Source organism: Echinops telfairi, unplaced genomic scaffold, assembly GCF_000313985.2.
Source record: "Echinops telfairi isolate 266 unplaced genomic scaffold, ASM31398v2 ScPeMD7_7400;HRSCAF=8409, whole genome shotgun sequence".
In the NCBI taxonomy this organism is placed as follows: Eukaryota; Metazoa; Chordata; class Mammalia; order Afrosoricida; family Tenrecidae; genus Echinops; species Echinops telfairi.
This window is the reverse complement of record NW_022111300.1, coordinates 62,139,190-62,162,202: the sequence shown is the minus strand read 5'-3', so window position 1 is coordinate 62,162,202 and position 23,013 is coordinate 62,139,190. Positions and strand designations below refer to the sequence as shown.

General features: G+C 53.7%; 1 protein-coding gene across 2 annotated transcripts; it reads left to right on the top strand.

Annotated features, from left to right (window-relative positions):
- Nucleotides 1-22,287, top strand: SLC66A2 (solute carrier family 66 member 2). Of its 2 annotated transcripts, XM_045296197.1 has the most exons (6): nucleotides 1-68; nucleotides 253-520; nucleotides 6,999-7,132; nucleotides 11,815-11,862; nucleotides 18,150-18,366; nucleotides 21,161-22,287. In XM_045296197.1, exons 2-6 carry the CDS (start codon nucleotides 318-320, stop codon nucleotides 21,366-21,368), a joined length of 810 nt encoding a protein of 269 aa, XP_045152132.1. In that variant the 5' UTR covers nucleotides 1-68; nucleotides 253-317; the 3' UTR covers nucleotides 21,369-22,287. The 2 variants fall into 2 exon arrangements, with proteins under 2 accessions (XP_045152132.1, XP_004715983.1); XM_004715926.2 differs by lacking the exon at nucleotides 11,815-11,862.
- The last annotated feature ends 726 nt before the right edge of the window (nucleotides 22,288-23,013 follow it).

Sequence of the window (23,013 nt, the reverse complement as noted above, 5' to 3'; positions counted from 1 at the left end):
GGCGCGGACGGACTGACGGACAGGTACTCTTGCCGACTGACAGACCGGCCGACGACGGCGGTGAGAGGGTGAGAGCTCGAGCGGGGGCCCCCGGCGGTGGGGAGGTTGGGTGTCCGGGGCGCCCCCCTCCCTAGTGCGAACCCCCCGTCAGCCCCTGTTTGCTTACCGGCTGCGCCTGGACTCCGCGGCGCCTTTGCGTGAGGCAGGCGGGCGGGTGCGCCACCCGAGGCTCAGCCCGCGCCCTGCCCGCAGGCTGCTGGCGCGACTCGGGCCGCGATGTGGCGGTGAGAGGGGCAGCGCGGCGCGGCCGCGGCGCCATGGAGACAGAGGGCCTGGTCTGGCTGCTGGAGCCGCTGCGCCAGCTGGTGGCGTGGGGCGCGGCCGGCGCCATGGTCTTCGGCGGCGTGGTGCCCTACATCCCGCAGTACCGCGACATCCGTAGGACGCAGAACGCCGACGGCTTCTCCACCTACGTGTGCCTGGTGCTGCTCGTGGCCAACATCCTGCGCATCCTCTTCTGGTGAGTGGGCTTGGCCCCGCGCCTGGCCGGGCAGCCCCTTGGTCCCCTTCCCTCCCCCCCCAACTTCAGTGGGGGCTGGGCTGGGTGCTGCGAGTCGCTGCCCCAAAGGACTTCGAGGGCTGCCAACTTTAGGGGAGGATGCTGCCCTTTCCCCCTACCCCCAGCTGCAGGCTGTGTTCGAAAAGACAGACCACCTTCCTGGGGGCAGCCCCCAGGGCCCGCCCCGCTGGGGAACTCCCTGTCAGACCTCAGTGGGCCTGGGGCAGGACTCCAAGAGCACCTTCAGTCCCGTGCTGCTTGTAGGCCACTCACACTTACACGTGGCCACATCCACATAGGGTCCCTGCTCTCAGGGCACTCATTCCAGTTGGAGGAGGGCAGAGAGAGGTGGACAAAGTCAATGCAACAAGTACCACCCACGGCCCAGGAAGGCCTCTGGGGGTCCTGGGGAGTGGGCTTAGGGCTGAGACCCACAGCTGTGGGGCTGCCCTGAAGGCACAGTGGCCCCCACCCTTCCAGGCCTGGCTTTGACCCACTAGGTCTGTGTCTTTAATAGGAAGTCTACTTCAACTAGTTCTTGCCTCCTGCCCAGACAACTTCCTCTTATTATCCTGGTGCTCTGCAAAGGAAATGGAAATGAATTCTAACATTTGCTAAAGCCAGACATAACTAGGAGGAGGACTGTTCAGGGGAAGATGTAAAGAGGCCTTTGGTGCATTTCAAGCCCTGGACATCTAGAATCTTCCTTTGTTGTGGACCTGAGACAGGGTGTGCAGCTCCCAGGGCAGGTGGGTGAGGGAAGCCGCTCCAGCCAGGTAGCCCAGTACTTCTCTGCTGCCTTTTCCTTTATTTCTTTTTAATGTTTTACTATGTTTTTGGAAGCCATTTACATGGTCGGTTAGGTTCTCAATGAACAGTTTCTGTACAGATTATTGGGCAACTTTGATGATAGGCTTCTTATGAGGTTTCAGCAGACCGTTTCTATTCTGATGGCCCATTTTCCATTCATCCAGCTCCCTCGTCCCTGGTACCGCCCTGAGCTGGTCTGGGGTCAATATGGACCACAGGGCCTCGTTTGGACGCAGGCACTCCTTACTCTGGAGTGATGGTACTCAGTTAACGAGCCCCTCCATCCTTGGCTGACAGGTTAGGCCAGCTGTGGCTGGCTTTCTGCATCTGAAGGACTTCAAGGGCTAGTAGTCACAGACATCCTGTGAGTCTGCCCTTTTGGGAATTTGAATTTTGCCGCCTTCATTTCTGCTGTTCTTTCTGTATGTCTTTTGGTGAGAATGCTGAGTCCCATGCTAGAGCTTAAACTCTGAGCATAGGTGGCCAAAGGCTAGGCTTACAGTGAAAGTCCCAAATCATTGGGCCTCCATTGAATCTCTTTTCTGATCAAAGTGGATTAGCTTGCCCTCAGACTGAGTGTTTTGAAAGTGACTTACTGTGGCGCCCCTGGCCAGCCCAGGGAGTGTTCTGAATGGAGATTGGGGAGCTGGGGTAGCAGAGTCATGAGACTCATCCTGAGTGCCGTGGTTGGAGGTCCCTGGGTCAGTCTTGTAAGCGCTTTTGTCTGATGTCCCAGCACGGTCCCATTCCCAGTGCTGTGGTCTCCCTGAACTGTGATGTCTTGAGTTGCTGCCAGTCATGCTTTTCTGCCAGTGTCCTTTGACCTCCCATGTCCTACTTAAGCCACTGATTTACTATTAACCCCGGGATGCCAGATGGCTTCATGCTAATGGTCTCCCTCCTCCGGATGATTTGTCTTTGGCCTGTTGAAAACGTCATCAGTGTCCTCCATGAGGTGCACTTAAGATTTGAGTGGTGGCCTGGCAGCATCTTGCTCTTCTGTCCCAGGCAGGTGAGGCCTGGCTTGTGCAGACTTAGCTCTGTGGACTCACCTCTCCTCTGTCTTTGGTTTCTTTCTCTTCTCTTCTCTTCTGCCCCACATGCCCACAGGTCAGTCGTCGTATCTTAGCTGGCAGAGCTCACAAACTAGGTTGTAGAACATTATCTTAACGAGCCACGCTGGGTCACTGGACCACATGGTCCCATGAGGCCATGGTCCATAGCCCTCAAACCCAGTACTAGCCTTGCAAAGTATCAGGTTAATACTTGCCATTTTCGCCCATACAGGCCAGTGACATCAATTACATCTATTATGCTGTACAGTTTTCACCACTGCCCACTTCTAAAATGTTTTTGTCACTTTCCAGTACCCCTTAAGCATGACCCCTTGTTCTTCACTGGGCCCCCAGCCCCTGGTAAGCTTTACTCTCTTCTTCGATGAGTCTGGATGTTGGATGGAAGGGGCACCATCCAGCTTGGTGCCTGATTCCAGACCCTGGTAGCACAGTTATTTGTACGTGGCTGCTAACAAAAACACCGGCAGTTTGCACCCACCCTTGGTCCCCTGGAGGTGGGGTGAGGGGTGAGGGCAGGGTGGTGTGATCTAAATTCGTAAAAGGTCAAAGCAAGAAGACCCTCCTCTGGAACTTCGTTCTGCTCTAGCACTGGGTTGCCAGGAGGTGAATCAGCGGGGCCTTTGCTCTAGCTCTCAGGGGTCTGATTGGGGCCACACAGGTCACTCAGTGGAGTGTTTTAAGGCTAGTCCCTATGTATTCGTCAGGACTTCCTTTCTCTTATGGCTGAATAAATAGTCCACTGTGTGGCTAGACCATATTGAGGCATAATTTACATCCAATGTATTTGAAGTGTAAAATTGATGAGTTTGGGCATCTGTGCCTACCATTAGCCACCGTGCCCAAGAAACAAGTTCCATGCACCCCGAAGTTCCTCTGCTTCTCTGCCTTTAGTCCTTGCCAGGCGCAGGTGGCCACTAGCTTTGCCTGTCCAGGACTTTAAAAGTGTTTCATCACCAGTCAAAGAGCTTCTCCCTCAGTGGCCACCAAGGCCAGCTGGTGTGTTAGAAAACATTCTTCATGTTCCCCTGGATGTGTCTCTGAGCCAAAGCTCCTTCTGCTGGGAGGCCCAAGGGCGGGTGTTTGCTTTTGTTTAGCCCACGGAAACCACACTCTAAAAGTCCTTCCTTTTCTCTACCCATTTCCCCTTTGGAGAAGGGCCTGCTCATGGTAGGGTGGCCTGAGAAAGTTCTTTCGCTTAGGTGGACCTGAAGCCACAAACTTCCTGGACTTCACCCTGCCAGTCCAGTTGTTTACTCCAAGGCCCAGAGGTTGGGTGAGGGCAGGCACGGTGTTGGATCTGTGAGATGCCTTTTTCTGCAAAGCAACTGGTCCCACCCCATGGAGAACAATTCTCTGGAGAGGCCAACTCTAGCCTGTTTATCACTCAGAATTGCCAGTTACCTGGTTTGAGGAGGTCAGAGAGTGAAGACAGCCTTTCTGCTGGCCTGCAGGGGCTCCAACTGGCTCAGGACTAAGGTCTGAGGAGGCCTGTGCAGTTTGGGGCAGCCTTTGCTCCCTGTGGGTCTGCTTCTGATCCTGTTGGCCCTCTGTGGCAGCTGCATTCTGACTGTGGAGTCCCTCCCAGCCAGCCTTCTCTAACTTGGGCCCTGCACCCCTCAGAGCTCTAGGACACATTAGGAAATCTATAGTCCAAGGGAGCGAGAGGGGGAGCTTGGAGGATACTGCCCCCACCTGGCTGTCTCTGGTGTGGGGCTCAGGCCCCAGTCCTTGCCTGCTGTAGTGTGTGGGGCTGGTGAGCAAAGGCAGGCATACAAGGTCCAGGATGCATATAGGTGCTGCTCTGCTCCACCCAGTCCAAGCTGGAAGTTAATGCAGATGATGCCCCCATTCTTTTCTCTGGAGTTCCCCCTTTGGCCTCCACTCAGGCACTGCCTTCCTGTCTTCATGGGTTTACAGCCCCTTAGATCCAGTGAATTTGTTGAGGGTTTCCCATCTCCCAGTGGTATTCTACCACCTATCCACCCATCCACCTGCCTAACATGTATCCACCCACCCAACCACTTACTTACCTATGTCTCATCCTCCCCCTCCTTCATCCATGTAATTCACCTACTCACCTGCCCATCTGCTTACTTTCCTGTTCACCTATTGACCTACCTACCTCTGTCTATCCAGCTACCCACCACATAGATAGCTGTCACCTGGTGGCAGTGGGACATAGGAGAGGAGAAGAGAGGTTGGGAACTATGGAGGGGGCGTAGGTGCAGGACTTGGTAGTGAAAGACCTGGTGGGATTAGACTCTTTTTTTTTTTAAACATTTTATTAGGGGCTCATACAACTGTTATCCCAATCCATACACACATCAATTGTGTAAAGCGCATTTGTACATCGTTTCTCAAAACATTTTCTCTCCACTTAAACCCCCGACATTAGGTCCTCATTTTTCCCCTCCCTCCCCGCTCCCCCCTCCTGGGATTAAGACTCTTGAGCAGCATTTTCCAAAGCTGGTCCAGGGAGCTTAGTCCCCTGGACATTGATCTATTTGGGGTGTACCCTCAATGTTCCTCTGGGAGATCTGAGGTACACAGCATCAAAGAAGCTCTGGGTCCAAGTTAACTTGCTTCGCCTGTTTGTGGTTGTTAGGTATGGTTGAGTTGATCTGGACCTATAGCAACTCTGCGTACAACAGAAGGGGAACCCTGCCTGGTCCTGTGCCGTCCTCACCATTGTGCTGTCTGAGCCCATTGCTGTAGCCACTGTGTCACTCCATCTCCTTGAGGGCTTTCCTCTCTGCTGATGGCACCACGCGTCAGGACGTTCGTTACCTCTTGGTCCAGCTGTGAGGATTTAGGACTTCTTTACATTGAGTTGTAATACACACTGAAGGCTGCAGTGCTCCTTAGAGGTAAGGATGGCGAGACTTCATCTTAGATACCTTGGACATGTCAGCAGAGACCAGTCTCTGGAGAAGGACATCATGCTCAGTGAAGTGTAGAGGGCAGTGAAGGAGAGGAAGGCCCCTCAAGGAGACGGATTGATGTGCTCGATGCAACAGTGGCCCAGGTATAGGATCGACTGTGATGCGGGCACAGGACCTAACAGTGTTTACAGTTGCGCATACGTGCCCTCTGGGTCAGAACCAACTCGCTGCACAGAACCTAACCACCACCACCACCACCATATACCACACACGATGTCCTTTTCCAGGGCCTGGGCCCTCCTGATAACATGTCCAAAGCACAGGAGATGAAGCCCACCATCTGCACTTCTAAGGAGGGTTGTGACTGTATTTCTGCCAAGATAGATTTGTCCTTCTGGCAGTCCATGGTACTTTCAGTATTCTTCAACACCATAATTCAGATACTTCACATCTTCTGTCACCGTCCTTATTCATTATCCATGCATCTGAGGTGGTTGAAATACCATGACTTGGGTCGGACATACCTTAGTAGCCTCAAAATGACAGCCTTGTTCTTTACCGCTTTAAAGTGGTCCCTGCAGCAGATTTGCCCGTGTCATACAGTCTGATCTCTTGACTGCTGCCCATCCGTGTTGGTTGTGGAGTCTCAGATTAGCCTTTGGTGTTGGAAATCTGGAGCAGGGCTTGTGCTGATATGCGTGGGTTTCTGATTATGCAGAGGAGATGGGCACGCAAGGGCCCAGTGTGTTGGGGAGGAGGCCCCTTGCTGGTGCTGCTGGAATCCTAGCCTAATCCCCACATTCCTGCAACTGGTAATAAGTTGCTTCTGTGGTGGATAGCCCTGAGTGGTTCTGGGCCATGGATACACACTCATTGCCTTGAGTACTTCTTACTGCTTAGGGGGTATGGGGCAGTGCACCTGGAGGGACTCAGTTGGGACCTGGCTGGGCAGTGCAGGTGTGCCCTCAGGTATGATGGCATTGGGGCCCGGGCTCTAGAAAGTGTCACTTTATGGTGTGTGTGTGTGTGTGTGTGTGTGTGTGTGTGTTTGTGTGCCGGGTGGTGGTGGTGGGGGGAGGTGATGGTTTGAGGCTTCCACACCCTGCAGCCCTAAGAAGTCAGACACTCATACATAAAAGGGTGTCTTTCTATTCTGATTCGATTTTGAGATTACTCATCATGTTTCCTATTTATGTTGTTGGTAGAAGCCTGTGCCTTTTACAATCTCAGACTCACCTGTCTTCACCCTGAAACCAGTTAACCACACACCAGGGCTGCTTATGGTCCATTTTAAATGTCTTCCACTTTTCTGTCAACTTTGGGTCCATCTGTGTTTGACAGTTGGGCCAGCGAAGCAAACTCCTGGATACGTCCTCTGGGTTCCTCTGGTCACGCATTGCTTCCACTGGAAAAGTTAAAACGCGGCAGGGGCCCTCTGTGCAAGACGGCCAGCATCGCACGTGGTCAGTCAGCCTTCTGACCTGGAGGTCTGTGGGGAGATTCTCTGATGGATTCTGGACTCTCTGCTGTGCATCTTGAAGCTGACCCTCAGCCTCCTTGCCCCCCCCCCTCCCCCACCCCCCCTGCTGCCTGGCCACAGGTAGGTGGCTATTTCTCAGAGTAGCCGTGAGTTGGTCAGGAGTCTGCAGCGGCATCCCTTTGCTTCCCTAGGTTTGGAAGGCAGTTCGAGGCCCCGCTGATGTGGCAGAGCATCATCATGATCCTGACCATGCTGCTGATGTTGCGCCTCTGCACCCAGGTCCGCGTGAGCAACGAGCTGAGCCTCAAGCGCCGTGCCTTCACAGGTTGGTGGGGCGACGGCTCAGGCTGGGGTGCCACCTCTGGTGCTGCCCATAGGGCTCTGGTCCACCCAGGGGCTTTGTTCTGTTTCTTTGTAACTTCTGTGGTCTGGGTGGACATCTGCAGAGCACACTAGTGTTCCCTTCACAGCGTGTATCTGTGCTAGTTTGTAACACTGGCAGCACTGCCCTTAAGGTAGCAGGCTTCTTGTCTCCTGTCAGTCCTCCTGCCTCTGGGCTTTGTTGGGGGGAGTGCCGGGGTTGAGGTGTGCTCACACACAAATGCTGCCTCATGAGTGCTGCTGTTCACTTGTAGGCCTGTCTGCTGTTTGGCTGCAAGGTGATTCCTGGGGTAGGTTCACGTTCAGGTTTGAAGTACATCTAAAGGTTCCCTCAGTCTCTAGTTGAGCAATAATCTTTTAACAATTTTTACTCTTTTTGATCCATTTTATGACTACAAATTGTGTTCTGTATTTTCTCCCATTCTAATCTCTTCGTGCAGTTGGTCATGGTCATGGGCACCATCCAGTTTTTCTGGTCTTAGGGCAGTGGTGGCACTGGGTCACCTAGTTCTCTGGATGACTTGCTCCCTCCAGTCATTGCTTTTATTCATTCTCTTTCTTCTGGCTGGGGAGAGACCCCTGGTTGCATTTTAGACGGCTATGCACTGGTTTTTAAGACCACATGAGGATGCATGACATCGTGCTTGTGAACTGTATAATGCCAATTGCCGTAACTGCCCTCCCAGTGGACTGCTTCTTGGCCGGGAGCCAGGGCCTTCCGGGATCCTCTGCAGCCCTCAGTCCCAGATAACTTCGATTTTGACTTTGCTGAGAATGTGTGTGTGTGTGCATGTGTGTGTCCATGTGTACCCAGACTGTTGTCCTTGGTTCAATTGCTTTAATTACAAATTCTACAATGCCAAATGATCTGAGATAATAGTTTCTTTCCTGGAATTCCGGTAAGTTTTTAGCTAATATAGTTTCCTGACCTTGTTTTGGCATTGAGTCTGGAAAGAGACCGTATTGTTCATATATGAAGTGCGTCCCCTAAATTGTACTTGTGCACCTACAAGGCGGAGTACCCGAGCCTTCCTTGTGCACTTTGTGAAGGACTTACTCAGTGTTGACATTTGTGAGTCCCGGCTACCAGACTTCAGAGAATATGCTTCTGTGCCAGTGGTTAGACTGGCCAGGACAAGGGTCAGCGTAGCCCACACCCTCACTGACTTCCAAGTCCCAGCTCCCTGTAGCGTCACCTCAGTCATGCCAGAAGGTCAGCAGACTGCTTCCATCTAGACTTTGCTAAGATTGTGAGAGTGTGTGTGTGTGTGTGTGTGTGTGTTTCATCCCAGCTGCTGTATAGAGTTTGGTTTGAGGGCTCGGTGCATTTGGAAGCTTCCTGGGGGCCTGGCACCCCTCTGCCTGTCTGCCTTCCTGATCAGTTAGTTTTCTCTCCACCTGCAAGGGCCCTTTCCCTAACGACATGCTCCTGTTTTCAGAGGGAGGTGACTATAGACCATCTCTGGCTTGGTAGAAAACAGGTCAGCTGCTTGCTGTAGTGAGCATCCTGGACCAGCCCGAGACTTGCTTGATGTCACTGAAAGCAACGATGATGACCAGGATGTGCTGCCCCCATGCATGTTTCTTCTCCTTGATGTGGGTTTTCCTGTGAGTCACTGGAGCTAGGCTGCAGCCATCAGGCCCACTGTGTGAGAGCCAGGCTCGTACATTCTGTGCAGGTGACTTGGACTGTCTTGCGTTTGCATGGCTTTCCCTCCTCCTGTGATGTAACGTGCTTGACGTGTGTCCCCTCTCCACACAAACCCTCAGCCTTCAGCCTGAACATGGTCTCCTAACTGACTAGAGCGGCAATGGTGTGGGGTGATCTTTAGTGGGGAGAAGCCCGAGACTGCAGTTTGTGCCTTTGATAGCAGATAACCTGCCTTTAGGCTCGGAGACCATGTGAGTGATCTTGGAAACAAGTAGGCTGAGGTAGGAAGCCAGGTATAGTGGGTCTGCAAAGCCATGGGAGTGCCCCAGCTTAGCATTGAAACATGTGTGGCATTGTTGACATGTGGGGGTACCTTCCAGAACCCCAGTCTACACACTCGCTGCTATTCAGGTTTCTGCCAGTCCATTCCTCTTGGCCTGGGCTAGGGTGAGGGTAGAGGGGACTTTGGTGCAGCAGGAATGTCTGCCTTCTGCCTGCTGCTCGCCAAAAGGTTGTCATAGCCCTCTAGTGCTGGGTGTATCGCCCATAGGTACCTGTAACAGGCACCTTTTACAGTTGAGGAGACTGGAAGTTGGAGCCAGCTCTGGGGAGGCTTTTTCTCCTTGTCCAGGCTGAGCCAGGTCTTGTCCTTTCAGTACCTGTCGCCTTGGAGGTCTCTGCGTCTCTTGGTGTCAGTCTTCTGGGTCTGGGAGTTGTCTGTGCAGGCCTCCCGTCCACAGGACACACCCTGCTGCCTGTTCTTTGTTGATGGCACCCGGAACTCTCTCTGTGTTTTTATCTCCTGTAGGGGTAGTGAAGGGAGAACGATGGGCCATGCTCACAGGGCTGGTCCGAAGGGTCCTGTTGAGTTGGCATCAACTTGATGGAAGTGGTTGGAGGGAGTGGAAGGGTGGAGACTCAGGATACGTCCCACCCTCATGCTACCTCTGTAGTGGGACAAGCATAGCCTGATGGGCACGAACATGGCCGAGCCGGGCTTCTCCCACAAGAGAAACTGTGACGAGCTGCCCCTCACAGAGTGGACAACCAAACGTCACAGAGGTGTCATGGCCTGGCCGTGGTGGGGCCGTGCCATCCCTGAGAGGGAAGCTTTCAGTCAGAAGTTGATAGGATGGTTACCAGTTGCCATTCTTTCTGCATGTCTGCATTCTATAGACATCAATTGCCCCAATAGTAAAGGTGGATTTAATGAAAATGGTGGCTCTCAAGCTGTAGGAAGTGGCTGGAATCTGCACTTTGTCTGAATATCAGCTCCCAAGGATGCCCACGTCCCCACTCCCTAGGACCATGCACGCTCCCTGCTGTGGCCAGAGGAACTCAGGTGGTGGGCTTAATGAGTGGAGATTCCCCTGCGGGGCGGGGAGGGGGGAGCCGGGGAGGAGGCAATCTCTTCTCAGGGTCCTTAGAAGGGGGAGAAGATGGTCACAGACATGGTGTGAGAAGAACTTGACCCTCTGTGGCTGGCACTGTTGATGGAAGGAAGGGCTGTGAGCTGAGGAATGCAGGGCCTCCCTCATCACACAGCCCTGAAGACCCAGGCCTGGGTTCTGCTGGGTTCTGCCACCACCCACATGACAGAAAGGAGTTCTTCCGGAGCCCCTGGGAAGGACACATCCCTGCCAACCCCTCACAGCTCTTCACCCTGCGTGGTTCATGACGACTTCTGACCCAGCCTGGGAGTCTGCAGACATTGGGGCGAGCAATAGGGAATTTCTCTGCTCCCCCGTGCCCTATGGTCTTCAAGTGAGGGGCATGCTTCTCTCAGTCCACTGTGACCCCGCAGCTACTAGAAGTTGGGAGCTGCTCCCCACAGATGCTTGTTTCATGTTCACCACACAGCCTGTGGTGGTTGTATAGGACACCCCCCCCCCAAATTTATATCAACCCAGAACTCCAGAATGTGGCTCAGGTAGAAGCAGGATCTTCGCAGATGGGGTAGTTTAGGGACTTGAGATGGAGTTATCCTGGGTGCAGGCTGTACAGCCAATCAAATGACACATGTCCCCACAAGAAGGGACAAGACTGGAGGCACAGAAGGAAGGTGGCCATGTGGAGACAGACACAGAGCCCGGAAGGGGCAGCATGGTCCTATAGAAGCAGCCTCCAGCTCCACTGGGGGTAAAGGAGTTGTTTTTCAGGACCCAGGCCTGGAGGGGGGATGGATGCAGGGAGGTTGGTCTGTAGGATTGAAGTGAAGCAGAGGCATGGGAGTGACAGTGACAAGGAGCTGGTGGGAGCAGGGACAGGGGGAGGGCCGCATTGCCCTCTGCTCTTGCCCATGAAAGCCTCAGCTCTCTGGGGACACCAGTCCTGGGGTGCATTTTGCCTGGTGTTTGCTCTTACCTGTTGGCTTGTGAGCTGTCGACCCTGCATTGCCTGGGGCAGGTGACACACCTTTCTGTCCCACGGCTGCTTTTGGAGCCTGCTGGCGCCAAGGCTCTCTTCATGAGCTGATTCTTCCCCTTGCAGAGTGGCTTGGTCTCTGGGGCTCTGAGCCTGGTGGGGTTGCGCAGGGGCCTGGTCACGTGAGGGTCACTATGGCCGCCACATGCATTTGTTCCCTTTAGGAACACATCTGTGTCACGTGTTTTGTGCCCTGTCTGACCCTGGGCAGAGGCCCAGTGAGAAAGCCTCTGGAGGAGGGAGGCAGTCACAGAGGCCAGTTTCTGGGCCTGCGGTGTCACCTGTCACAGCCCAGCTGAAAGGTCACAGGTCACAGGCCTATGACTTCAGACACCACATGTACTGTGGGCGCGCTTCCTCACCCTTGTGATGGAAGAAGAAGAGTGGGAAAAGTGGGCTTTCCAGTGCACACAGCCCCCAACCTGGCATTCTTTTTGTCTCAAGGGTTAAAATATTTTCAAAACACTTGGGAAACAACTGCTTGTCAGAGTTAAAACCAGTCTGTCTTGTCTTCTCTCCTCCCTCCCTCCTTGTCCCTAATGGACCTGCAGATAGTAAGGAAGAAGAGGTCAGAGCCCCCCTCAGGCGGTCCTACCTGGGTACGTACCGCATTGTGCATTGCATGAGGCTGCCGTGTGGCTCATCTCACCCCTGAGGCTCTGTGCCTCATCCTGCACCCATGTGCCATGCCTGCCCTCACCTGCCGTGCACGGGGATTAACAGCCCACCCTGCCCGTCTGCAGCATGACGTTGCTCTAGAAGCTTGCTCCTGTCTTGTGTGTGTGTGTGTGTGTGTGTGTGTGTGTGTGTGTGTGTGTAGGGGGGGAAGGCCTCAGAGTACACATTTCACACTTGTTAATTTATTCCAAAGTAACTTATTCCTTTTGATGTTTTTTTAAATGCAATTGTTTCCTTCACTTGGTTTTGATTTATTCATGGCTCCTTGGTAGAACTGCACTTGGCTTTGGAATATTGATCTTGCTTGTGCAACTTGCTGGACTTGTTTATTTGAATAGCTCTTCAGTGGATTCCTTAGGCTTTCCCCCACCCCCACAAGATTATGCCATCTGCAAACAGAGGTAGTTTTTATGCCCTCTTTCCTAATTTGGATCCTTAAAAAACAAAATCTTTATTGATTAGCTTCCTCTGGCTGGAACTGCTGGTAAAACATTGGGTAGAATGTGAGACGGATGCCCTGGGCTTGTCCATGATCTGAGCTGGGGGGAAGGCGCCCAGTCTGCATGATGAAGTGAGGTGGGTGCCCGGGAGGTTAAGGAAGTCCCTCTATCCCAGGTTTGCCGAGGGTTTCTATCAAGAAAAGGCCTGGGGCTTTAGCAAGAGCTTTTCTGTGCTGGTTGGGAGATCATGTAGTGTTTGACTTTATTATGGCTCATTTCTTTGATTCATTTCATTTATGGAACCAATTTTGCATTCTTGGGACTAAAGCCCACATGGTCATGTCGTATAACCCTTCTTCTATGTTGTGGATTCTGCTTGCTAGAATTGTGTTGAAGCTTTTAGTGTTACTTATGAGCACTGGTTCGTATGCCGTTGGCTATTTTATGACGTCTGCCTGGCATTAGTATCAGGGTACAATGGCCTTATAAAGAGAGTCAGGGAGTGTTCCCTATTGTATTTTGCAAGAGTTTGTGAGGTGATAGCATGAAGCTCTCTGTAAATGTTTGGTAGAATTCCCTATCTTTTCTAAGTATGTTATTTCTCTCCTGTTTGCTTTGTGTTTAGCTTGCGGCTTGTTTTCCGGTTTATTGAGGTAGAAGGTTAGGGCTGTGCTTGGAGAGTCTTTTTCTCTCTTCTTTTTGAGTGTAGGTGCTGACAGGCACAGTGTCTCTAGACCTAAGTGCTGTTTCAGCAGCAGCATCTAATACTTGGTAGGGTTTTCTTGTCCTACTTTAACAGTATTTTCTAATTTCCCTTGTGCTTTCTTCTTTGAGTCACTTGCTATTCAAGAATGAGTCCTTTAATTTTCACATATTAGTATATTTCCAAACTTTCCATCTGTTATTGATTGAAAGTTTTTACATGATTGATTTATGACTATGTCTACCTGTGTTGCATACCTAATAATACATTGTTGTAATTACTAATAGAGTGAAAAAAAGAGAGCATATATTCAGTTGTAGTCTGTAAGCTTTCATATTTCACGCTTGATGGTTTTCCTGACTTCTCAGTTTCTGTGTGAAAGTGAGTTACTCTCTGATGTCATCGCCTCCCTCCAACACAGATCTCCCCACCTGCCTCCTTGGGGTTGTGTTTTCATTACAGTTCTATATGGTAAAGCCCATTAGTAACACAAACATAATACTGGCTATTTTTGCAATTGTTTTTTAAAATCAGTTAAGAGAAAGAAGAAACAGGAAACTATATTTTAGAATTACTTATGTGATTGTGCCCATGCTCCTTGTTTTTCCCACGTGATCCTAATTATTGTTTTGTGTCACCTGCTTTTCATCACGAAGCACTTACTTCATTACTTTCTGTAAGGTGGGCCTGTTAGCAACACACTCTCTGAGTTCTTGTTTCTCTGGGAGTGCCTTTATTTTTCTTTGTTTTTGAAAGTTTTGCTGACCCCCGAGAAGAATTTATCTCAAAGGATGGCACTGAATCTGCAGCTTCGGGAGAAGGAAAGTTTTGCTGGATGTGAGACTCTTGGTTGACAGTTTTTTCTTTTTTCTTTAAAGCACTCTGAAAATGTCCCACTGCCCTCTGGACTCTATTGTTTGTGATGAGAAGTCAGCTGTTAATCTTATTGTTGTTTCCTTATAAGTGACAAGTCATTTTTCTCTTGCTGATATCAAGATTTTTATCTTTTTATTTGGCTTTCAACCTCTAGACTCATGTGACTGCATGTATCTCTTTGCTTGATTCTACTTGGGAGTTTGTTGAGCTTCGTGGATGTGTGGATTCATATTTTAACCATATCCATCTTTTCATTATTTCTTTGAATGTTCTTCCTACTCCTTTTTCTCTTCTCTCCTTCAGGTATACGTGTATGTGTTAGTACAATTCATATTGCCTAACATTTTCTGAGACTGCTCAATTTTCTTAATTCTATTTTCTTTGTTCTTCAGATTTCATATCAACTGATCTGTCTTCCAGTGTGTGTAGATTCTTTCTTCTGCCAGCTCAACTCTGTTGTTGAGCCCCTTGAGTGAATTATTTCCATCAGTTCTAGAAATCTTCATCTCTACGAGGATGGTCTGTTTGATGAGAGTGTCTTCCTTTAACTCTTTATGTTTGTTTTCCTTCTGTTTTGTGAACGTGTGCAATAATTATTTGGGAATCTTTGATAAGTCTAACATCTTTACCCCCAAAATCAGTTTTTGTTTTCTGCTCCTTCTTCCCTTTCTGTTTGTGAACCACACTTTCTTGTTGCTTTTCATGTCTCCTAGGTTTTTTTGTTGAAAACCGAGCATTTTAGTGCTATATTATAGCAGTTTTGTGTATCGATCACCCACTTTTGGGGTAAAGTTGTCTTTTGGTTGTTAATTTGAATAAGCATTTGGCTGGACCAGTGCAGAGGGGTCTGTATTTCCACGGTGCAGTCTCTGACCTCCCCTTCTCTCCCCTAAGGAATGACTGTTGTAGCTTCATTTTCTCCACCTCTCCCTGACCCCCTTGTGCAACTTCTGACTGCTCTTCTTCTACTTGTATCACACCCAGCTGTGGAACCCCAGCTGAACCCACTGCTGTTCAAATTCCAACTCAGTGACCCTATAGGACAGAGTAACAGTGCCCTATAGGGTCTCCTAGGCTGCCTCATCATTCATTCTCTTGCCCAGCTGCTGCTGGGGGATTGAGCCACTCGCCTTCTAGTTAGCAACTGCGTGCTTAACCATTGTGCCACCAGGGAGCCTCCACCAATGGCTAGCTGGTTGCTCTGTTGTTTTTGATATTGTTGTGGAGCATGAACTGCCCACCTTCTGGTCCAGGTAACGTTGGCTGCTTTGCAGGGATGGTCTTTGCAGCCATCTTTGACATACTCTCTGACCCTGGGAAGGCTCCTTTTTCTGCTTCTCTCTGTTAAACTCTTAGACGGTCCCAATTGGCTTGCTGCCACGAAGAGCTATCAAAGGGAAACCAAACTCACTGCCTTGCAGTCAATATGGACTTGCAGTGACCCAGCGCAGGCCAAGAGACTGCACAGCAGCTAACTTAAGTCAGAGTCTCCTACTCTACAAGGGGGCTCTGAGGGAGCTGTAGCATCTGCTTATGGCTTTCCCACGACCCCTCCCACCCTCATGTCACTAAGGTGGGCCTGGGGGCACTTGAGGACTAGCAGTCCCTGTATGTCACCTGGGGTACAGCTTGTACTTGAGCGGAGGCTGGTGGAGGGAGGGAGCTCTGGACGCAGTCATGCTGACCTGGACCAGGGCTGAGAAATGGTGGCAGCCTGCCCGCCTGGGGGCATGGCCGCCATCCTGGGGTAGGGAGTGTGGCACCCTGAGCAGGTACCAAGGGCAGGGAGAGAGCTTGATGCTCCAGGCTCTGACTGAGAGTGTGTAGATGTTCTTAAACACGCACTTCCCTGTGTGCTGCATGTCCTTTGAGCATTTCCAGAGCTTCTAAATGACGTATAAAGTAGTAGGTTTCCTCATTATGTTGTTTGACTGGAGGGAGGTCTGTGTGACTCGCAGCGCCGTTCCTGAGCCATGGCTGAGCCCAAGCAGCCTGGGGGCTGCAGAGATGAGGCTGGCTCCATTGGGCTTCTCCGGGGAGTAGCGTAGCTGACGGGGCTCTCAGCTGGCCCCTGGTGGGGGGCGGGGGGGCACCTGGAGGTGTCCAGACCCAGAGAGAGTCACCTGCTTTGTGAGGTGGTCCGCAGAAGGCCACCCTGAAGCCCATGTTTTGCTTTTAAAGTGAAGGGCCTCTCCTCTGATTGGGGTCATTTCATTTATTCCCGTGCTGTGTGGGCTTCAGTCTTTCTGGGGCCACTTCTGCTTTGTGAGGCACATGCACAGTGATCCAGTAATAGGGGTCATTCGGAACACAGCTCATTGTCCTGTCAGCCTCAGGATAGACCCTAGTGTGGTGTAGGACAGCAGGGACAGTGCTGGTCACAGGAGGCCCAGCCAGGGGTCATTGCAGACACTTAACCTACCTCTGCTCATCCTTGCTGTCCCATTGAGCAGAGACTCAAACCACATCAAACTCTGCTGTCAAGCCCCATGTGACCTGTATGGGTCCCCCGGGACAGAGGAGAACTACCCTGGAGGGTTTCCCAGTCTGTAACTCTGTGCTGGGGCAGCCAGGCCCACCTTTCTCCTGCAGAGGCCCTGGTGGGTTTGAACAGCTGACCTGCTACTTAGCTGCCGCAGTGCCACCAGAGTCCTGTTATGGAGCAGAGTCCAGCAGGCGAAGATGAGAAGGGCCTGGAGGGTCTGCATTGGGTTAGAGAGGTTCCCGCAAGTCAGAGCAGGCAGGGGCCAGCAGGCCAGGTTAGTGTCCCCTCCTGGCAGCAGCCACAGCACCACCACCTCTGGGGGCCCTGCACTCAGCACCCAGACAGTGGTGGTCATGGCCTCTTGGGGCCATGCCCTCCTTGGAGTGTGTTCCTTGACATCCCTGTGAATCACTGCAGACGTCCTTGGTAATTACCTCCTGCTCCACCACCATCCCTGCAGGTGCTCCCAGACACTCTTTGTCGGTCAATGACCAGGGAGCACTCCTCCCCAGGACCGGCCTCACTGTGCCACACTGCCCACTGGGGGCCTCCTTGAGGTCACCAGCTCTGTGGGATCCTCACTCCTGCAGGGCCTCACTATGCCAGCCATGGGTTTATCAGCTCACACGCACCGTGTGCTCCCAGTGCCCTGGGTGCTTGCTGGGGCTCTGGAGCTGCCGCCTCGCCTGGCTCTGGCTGCTTGGACACCAAGAGTTGCAGGGCTGTCTGTCTGCTTTCTGTGACTCACAGACACTGGCACTGTTTTGAAGATCTAGGTGGCTGGTGGGCCCCACAGCCAGTCTAAGGAGGGTGCCTGTGGTGGTCGAGGTGCCTCCAGCTGCGGGGGATGGAGGGGCTGGGGCCGGAAGCCCGGCTGCATCTGTCCCTGCCCTTCTCTGCTCTGCTGACTGGACAGCTGAGCATTCCTGTGTGTGTCGGGGTTGGGGGGTGGAGGTGGGGCTCCTTTCCGGACTCTGTCTGCTTCACTCACCCTGAGAGAGCCTCACCCCCATGGGGGACAAGCTGGGAGGAGTCAGTCTTTGTGCTCACTTGGGTGCAGGGTGCGGCTTCTGGTCACCATGGTGAAGCTCCGAGGGCTTCTCAGAGGCACGGAACGGCACTCCAGGGAAGCATGTTAGTAGGGACTCCCAGGGCAAGACTGTCTGTATCTTCCCCACTTCTCACCAGACCAGGCAGGGAAAGGTTGTTTGGTGTGAGTTGGAGAATGACTAGAAGAATCATTGCCCCTGCAATCAGGCCCAGCATCTCTTCCCCTCCGGCCACCCACTCCTTTCAGCCCACCTCCACTCGAGCACCTCCCAGGACTCTGGTTTAGTTTGCTGATCAGGGTGAGTGACCCGGAGCTTGGGCCCCACAGAGCGAGCAAACTCATCCTTGGCAGCCACTCACTTCCACTCCCCCCTGCCCCCCATATTCCACATGGTGCTTGGACCTCAGAGCCCACCGCACTGCCACGGTCATCTGAGCAGCCCAGCACACGCACAGCAGAGGCTGACTTCCTGGGGCGCAGCACTGCCCACCTCATGGGGCTTGAGGGAAGGTAGGGTAGCCATCACAGTCCTGCCATGAAGTTTGCTTGCCCTCTAACTCACGATCCACTGCAGATCAGGGTCACCGGTTGCTGGGCCTGAACTGGCCTTCTGCGTGGTAGCCTCGGAGCTCACATGGCACCTCTTGTCCTAGACTTCGACCCGCACCACTTCTGGTGCTGGAGCAGCTTCTCCGACTACCTGCAGTGTGTGCTGGCCTTCTCGGGTGTGGCGGGCTACATCACCTACCTGTGCATCGACTCGGCCCTCTTTGTGGAGACGCTGGGCTTCCTGGCTGTGTTCACGGAGGCCATGCTGGGTGTGCCGCAGCTCTGCCGTAACTACCACCACCGCTCCACCGAGGGCATGAGGTAGGTAGGCTGTGTGGCGGGCTGGCTGAGGGGCACGATGTGGGGGTGGAGTGGGGACACATCATCCTTGTCTGCAGTGACCTTAACACAGGGCATCTAGAACCAGACAGACCCGAGGGCCGTGTAGCATGCCTGGCATGCCTCATTGGTGACCACACCCCCCCCCCCCCCCCCCCCCTCTAATGGAGGCCCGGCTGACCACATACTTCTCAGCACCTGGATCTTGGGGGGCACCTGCTGGGTCCTGCAAGCCCTGACTCTCTGCATCTCAGCGCCCCAGGCAGTTTGCTCCCACTTGAGTCTGACCCAGTGGGAAGTGTGTGTGTGTGGGACAAACAGATGGGTGTTTTCTGGAGTTTCTGGGGTGGCTGGAAGGTGACCTTTAGGTATCTCAGTAGCACCCTAATGGGCCTCTGGGTCTACCCCCTCATCCTTCAGGCCTGAGGCACCCCCACCTGTTCCCAAGCTTAGGTGCTGGCCTCTGTGAGGGACTCGGATGTGGGGGTGTGTGTGGGGGGGGGGGGGGGGCATCATGTGAAGGATGCTAGGGTGGGGGTCCCTCAGCCATACAGGGATCACCTAACTCCTGAGGAGTCTGCTCCGCAGGCCAGGCTGGGGGCTGTCCAGTGTGGGAGCGGCCCTGCGGCAGTGCCCAGCCCACTGGAGGCCAGAGCTCTTGCTAGAGGTGGAGTGGCCACAGTGACTGGAGGGAGGGGCAGTGCATGGGTTGGGAACCAGTGCCCTAGCCCGTCCTGACCTCAGCCCTGCTCCTCTCTGGCTTCCACCCCCTCTGCTGGGCAGACTGGGGGCTAGGGCTAGGGCCAGGGAGGCACTGGAGCAGGGACAAGGTCTGGGCCCCAAGCACCACCTGCACTTGTGGAAACCTTGCTGGGAGTGCAAGTTTGTGATTTCTTCTGAAGGCTACTCCTTTGGCATTTGTAGGGGTGATGCTGGGTGCTGGGGCTCTGACTTCACTGGGGTTCTGCCTGGGGCAGCAGAGCCTTTGCTGGCTACTGTGGGCTACCCCAGTCTTGACCCTGTGCCCATCCAGCAGCTGGCCTCTGAGCCGATGTGAGTTACTGATAGGCCGAGCTGTTTGCTCACTGCTCTATGACATCGAGGTCCCTAAGAGGAGCTGCAGGAAGAGGGGACTGGGGTCACATAGGAAAGGACAGCACGCGTCAGGCTGCTGTCTACAGGAAACCCACTTCGCACAACCTTCCTGGGCAAGTGGGATTAAAGGATGGTGGAATTTTCCCAAGAAGCCCCTCTGAATGGTATCAACAGGCAAACATTCGAAGGTTGCCCTGAAGAGCTCCCTGCTGTCACTCCAAGGATGCAGGTGAAAGGGAGCCATTCCAGGAAGGGCTGCTATGGCTGGCCTGTGTCTCCCTGAAGGTACAGTGGCGGCTCCACTCTCAGGACCTCTGAACATGACCTTATTCACAGATGTGAGCAAGGTGCTGTCATGCTCTGCCAGTGAGATGCAGGGAGAGGAGGCCACGCGTAGAGGGAGGCAGAGGTGGGCGTGCTTCCAAGGAAAGCCCAGCAGCCACCAGGAGCCAGGAAGAGGCCCAAAGCGTCTACCAGGGAAGCTTCCAAGGGAAAGCGGCCCCACCCATTCCTGGTCTCGGAGTTTCCACTTCCAGGCTGAAGAATCCTCTCTGTTTTACGCCAGCTTGCATGTGGTACTTTGTTTCCACAATGCTAGGAAATCAACACAGCCATCACCTGTGATGGCTGCTGGGCTTTCCTTGGACAGGAAACAATTGGACAATGCAAATTGCCTGTATCTAATAAGGAAATTGAATTCAGAGTGTAAAATATTCTGGAGAAAAACTTCAGGAAGTCTTTTGTTTGCTTACATAGAATTAGTTTTCAACTAGCTCAGAAAGTTTTTGAGACATTTGAAATGATACAGCAAGTCAAATACAATTTGTCTAAAACACACTCATTTCTACCCCCTTTGAAACTCTCCAACCCTTGCCTCCCAGATGGCATGGCAGGTGGCAGGTGCAGTGGTGGTGGTGGGGGGAAGTGGCCTGTGCACACAAGACCCTCACCTGGGGATTCAGGGCTCCATATCATGGCCTCGGCCTCGGCATCTGCAGCAGGCTGTTTGTGCCTTTTTTTGAGAGCCTCCTTGTACAGTGGCACCTCTTTGAGAGCTCCTGTGTCCCTGGGACATGGGGACATATCCCTCTCCCCTGAGAGCCCAGAATCAGGCAGGCAGCCCGTCCTCCCTCCCCAAGTGAGCTCTCTTGATCTCAAACTCCACAGTCTCGTGTGATTTGCTGGGAAAGAGGCTGCCAATGCAAGTGTGTCTTAGTAAACACACTTTCTGCAGGAGAACAGGTCCTGCTTCGGGCGCCTCTGGGGCTTGTCTGATGGAGGCATTGTGGACACTGCCAGCAGTCCAGCCACTTGGAGTTATCTAGGAGTAGCTTGGTCTAGGCTTCTCGGCTCCGCTGTACGCAAAGGTGTGCTAGCTGCAGAAGTGCCACTGCTAGTGGTCTCATCCACAGCACCCTGTGTGTGGCGAGGTGGCACCCTCCCAGCTTCCTGCTCCCCTGGTCTCTGTGCCTTATCCCGACCATGCACCCCCAGCCCAGGGCAGTATTCTGATGTCTGATCCCCGCAGTTTGTGGGAGGCTGAGGCTGCTGTGCCAGGCTTGCCTTAGCTCCACCAAAACGTATCTCCTCTCAGCCCCCACAATCACAGCCCAGCCCTCTGGTGGCAGGGCCCAGTGTGCCCACTGCCCCACAGGCCTCTGACCCATGTGTCTCTGTGCAGCATCAAGATGGTGCTGATGTGGACCAGCGGGGACACCTTCAAGACAGCCTACTTCCTGCTGCATTCCGTGCCGCTACAGTTCTCCGTGTGTGGCCTGCTGCAGGTGCTTGTCGACCTGGCCATCCTGGGGCAGGCCTATGCATACGCCCACCGGTCCTCCAAGCCAGTACCCCACACCACCCACCCTGCCAGCGCCAAGGCCCTCTGAAGCCTGGGGCTAGACCTGACACCTGCTGTCTGCAGGGCCGGAGGCCCGGGTGGGAGAGGAGGCTGAGGTGAGAAGCTCTTGGGGTGCAGGCCCAAGGCAGGGGGCACAGTGCTCTTCATTTGGGGAGCCCAAAGGTGGGTTTCCGCTGCCCTTCCGTGACTGGGCAAGTAAGCCTTCTCCAGGCCGTCAACACTGGCTGGACTGTGCCACTCGAGCGAAGGCTCTACCAAGCACCGGGCAGGGCTGGGCAGCACGACACCCAGGCGGGGTGGGTGAGAACAGGGGCAGACCTGGTGTTGGGGCGCAGCCTGAGGCCCTGCACGATGGCATGTGATGGAGGTGGCCCAGATACTGCCCGAGTCCTTCTTGTCCTTGCTGTCTGTGGGGCAGAGCTAGCTCTCCAAGATCCGGAGTGGGGTAGAGTCTGGCCCGCCTTCGTGGCTGCACGGCTTTTCTGTTCCTGAGGGTGAGTGGGGGAGCTGACAGGACTGAGCTGCTTGGGGATATGGGCATTGAACCTCTGACGGCTCTGAGCAGGACCCTGGACCTCGCTGTGGGGACGAGGCCCTGGTTAGGGCAGGCCCCACCCCCAGGAGTGCCCTATACCTCAGATCCCGCTTGGGCTGAAAGTGACCTTACAGGCTTGGGCCCGCCTCTGCCCCCTGCTCCCCTAAGTCCAGTCTCAGGGGTTCACACAGACTGTGCCCACAGCCATCACCTTCTGCTGGGCGGAGGAGCCAGCTGTTGTGGGACGGTGTGGAGGCAACCCCAGGCTGGGGCAGACCATGGAGGCCATCCTCCACTCTGGCTGGGCCACACTCAGTTGCAGCCTCTGCAGAGCACATCCCCAGTGACTGGGTGAATGGGCTCCCATCTGGCCTTGGGGCCCGTTTCAATCAATAAAGGACTACAGACAATGTCTTGTTGTAGATACATCTTTGTAAGGGGGTGGGGTTTGTCAGGCACTCCGACCCCCGCTTCTCTCCATGGGGCGTGGGTGTCGCAGTACCTGATTGTAAGCCATGTGGGCAAGGGATAGCCCTTTGGGATGCTATTCTACACCCCACTGATCTGGGGCTGTCCACTGACGCCAGAGCTGGGCCTCTTGGAGCTGGGGTCTGACCATTTGCAGGAGGGCTGGCCCCGCCTCTGGCACCACCTGAAGGACCCCAGGTGTTACCAGTTCCCACGACCAGGGTCCCTGCTTCCCATCAACTCTACTGCCTTGGGTGGGACAGTGCTTAAAGTTCTAGAGACAGGATTTAGGGCAAACACTCAGGTGCTGCTCGAAAGATTGGTGGTTCAACCCCACAGGGCAGCTGCAGGAGGACCAGTGACCTCCCAGAGCCCCAAACCTGCTGCGGTCCGTACACTCCGCTCCTGTGCACAGCGACCCTCCACGTGGTTCCCAGGCTGGAATCTCCATGAAAGCAGACAGCCTTGTCTTTCTCCTTCAGGCCGACTGGAGGGTTTACACCATTGACTGTAGTGAGTAGTCCCGGGAAAGAACAGCCTGGAAAGCCTGGGGCCCTCCTCTGTCACCTGGATCTCAGTGATGAGTCACACCAGCCGCTCACGCTCAGGATAAAGACGGGCTGGCTGCTGCCCTGGAGGATCCCGGCCTGGAACCGCCCCCTTGGGAGCT

Coding starts and splice junctions, on each gene's coding strand:
- SLC66A2 (XM_045296197.1), top strand. CDS start 318: ATGGAGACAGAGGGCCTGGTCTGGCTGCTGGAGCCGCTGCGCCAGCTG. Junction 11,863..18,149: donor CCTCAGGCGGTCCTACCTGG/GTACGTACCGCA, acceptor CTCTTGTCCTAG/ACTTCGACCCGCACCACTTC. Junction 18,367..21,160: donor CGCTCCACCGAGGGCATGAG/GTAGGTAGGCTG, acceptor GTCTCTGTGCAG/CATCAAGATGGTGCTGATGT.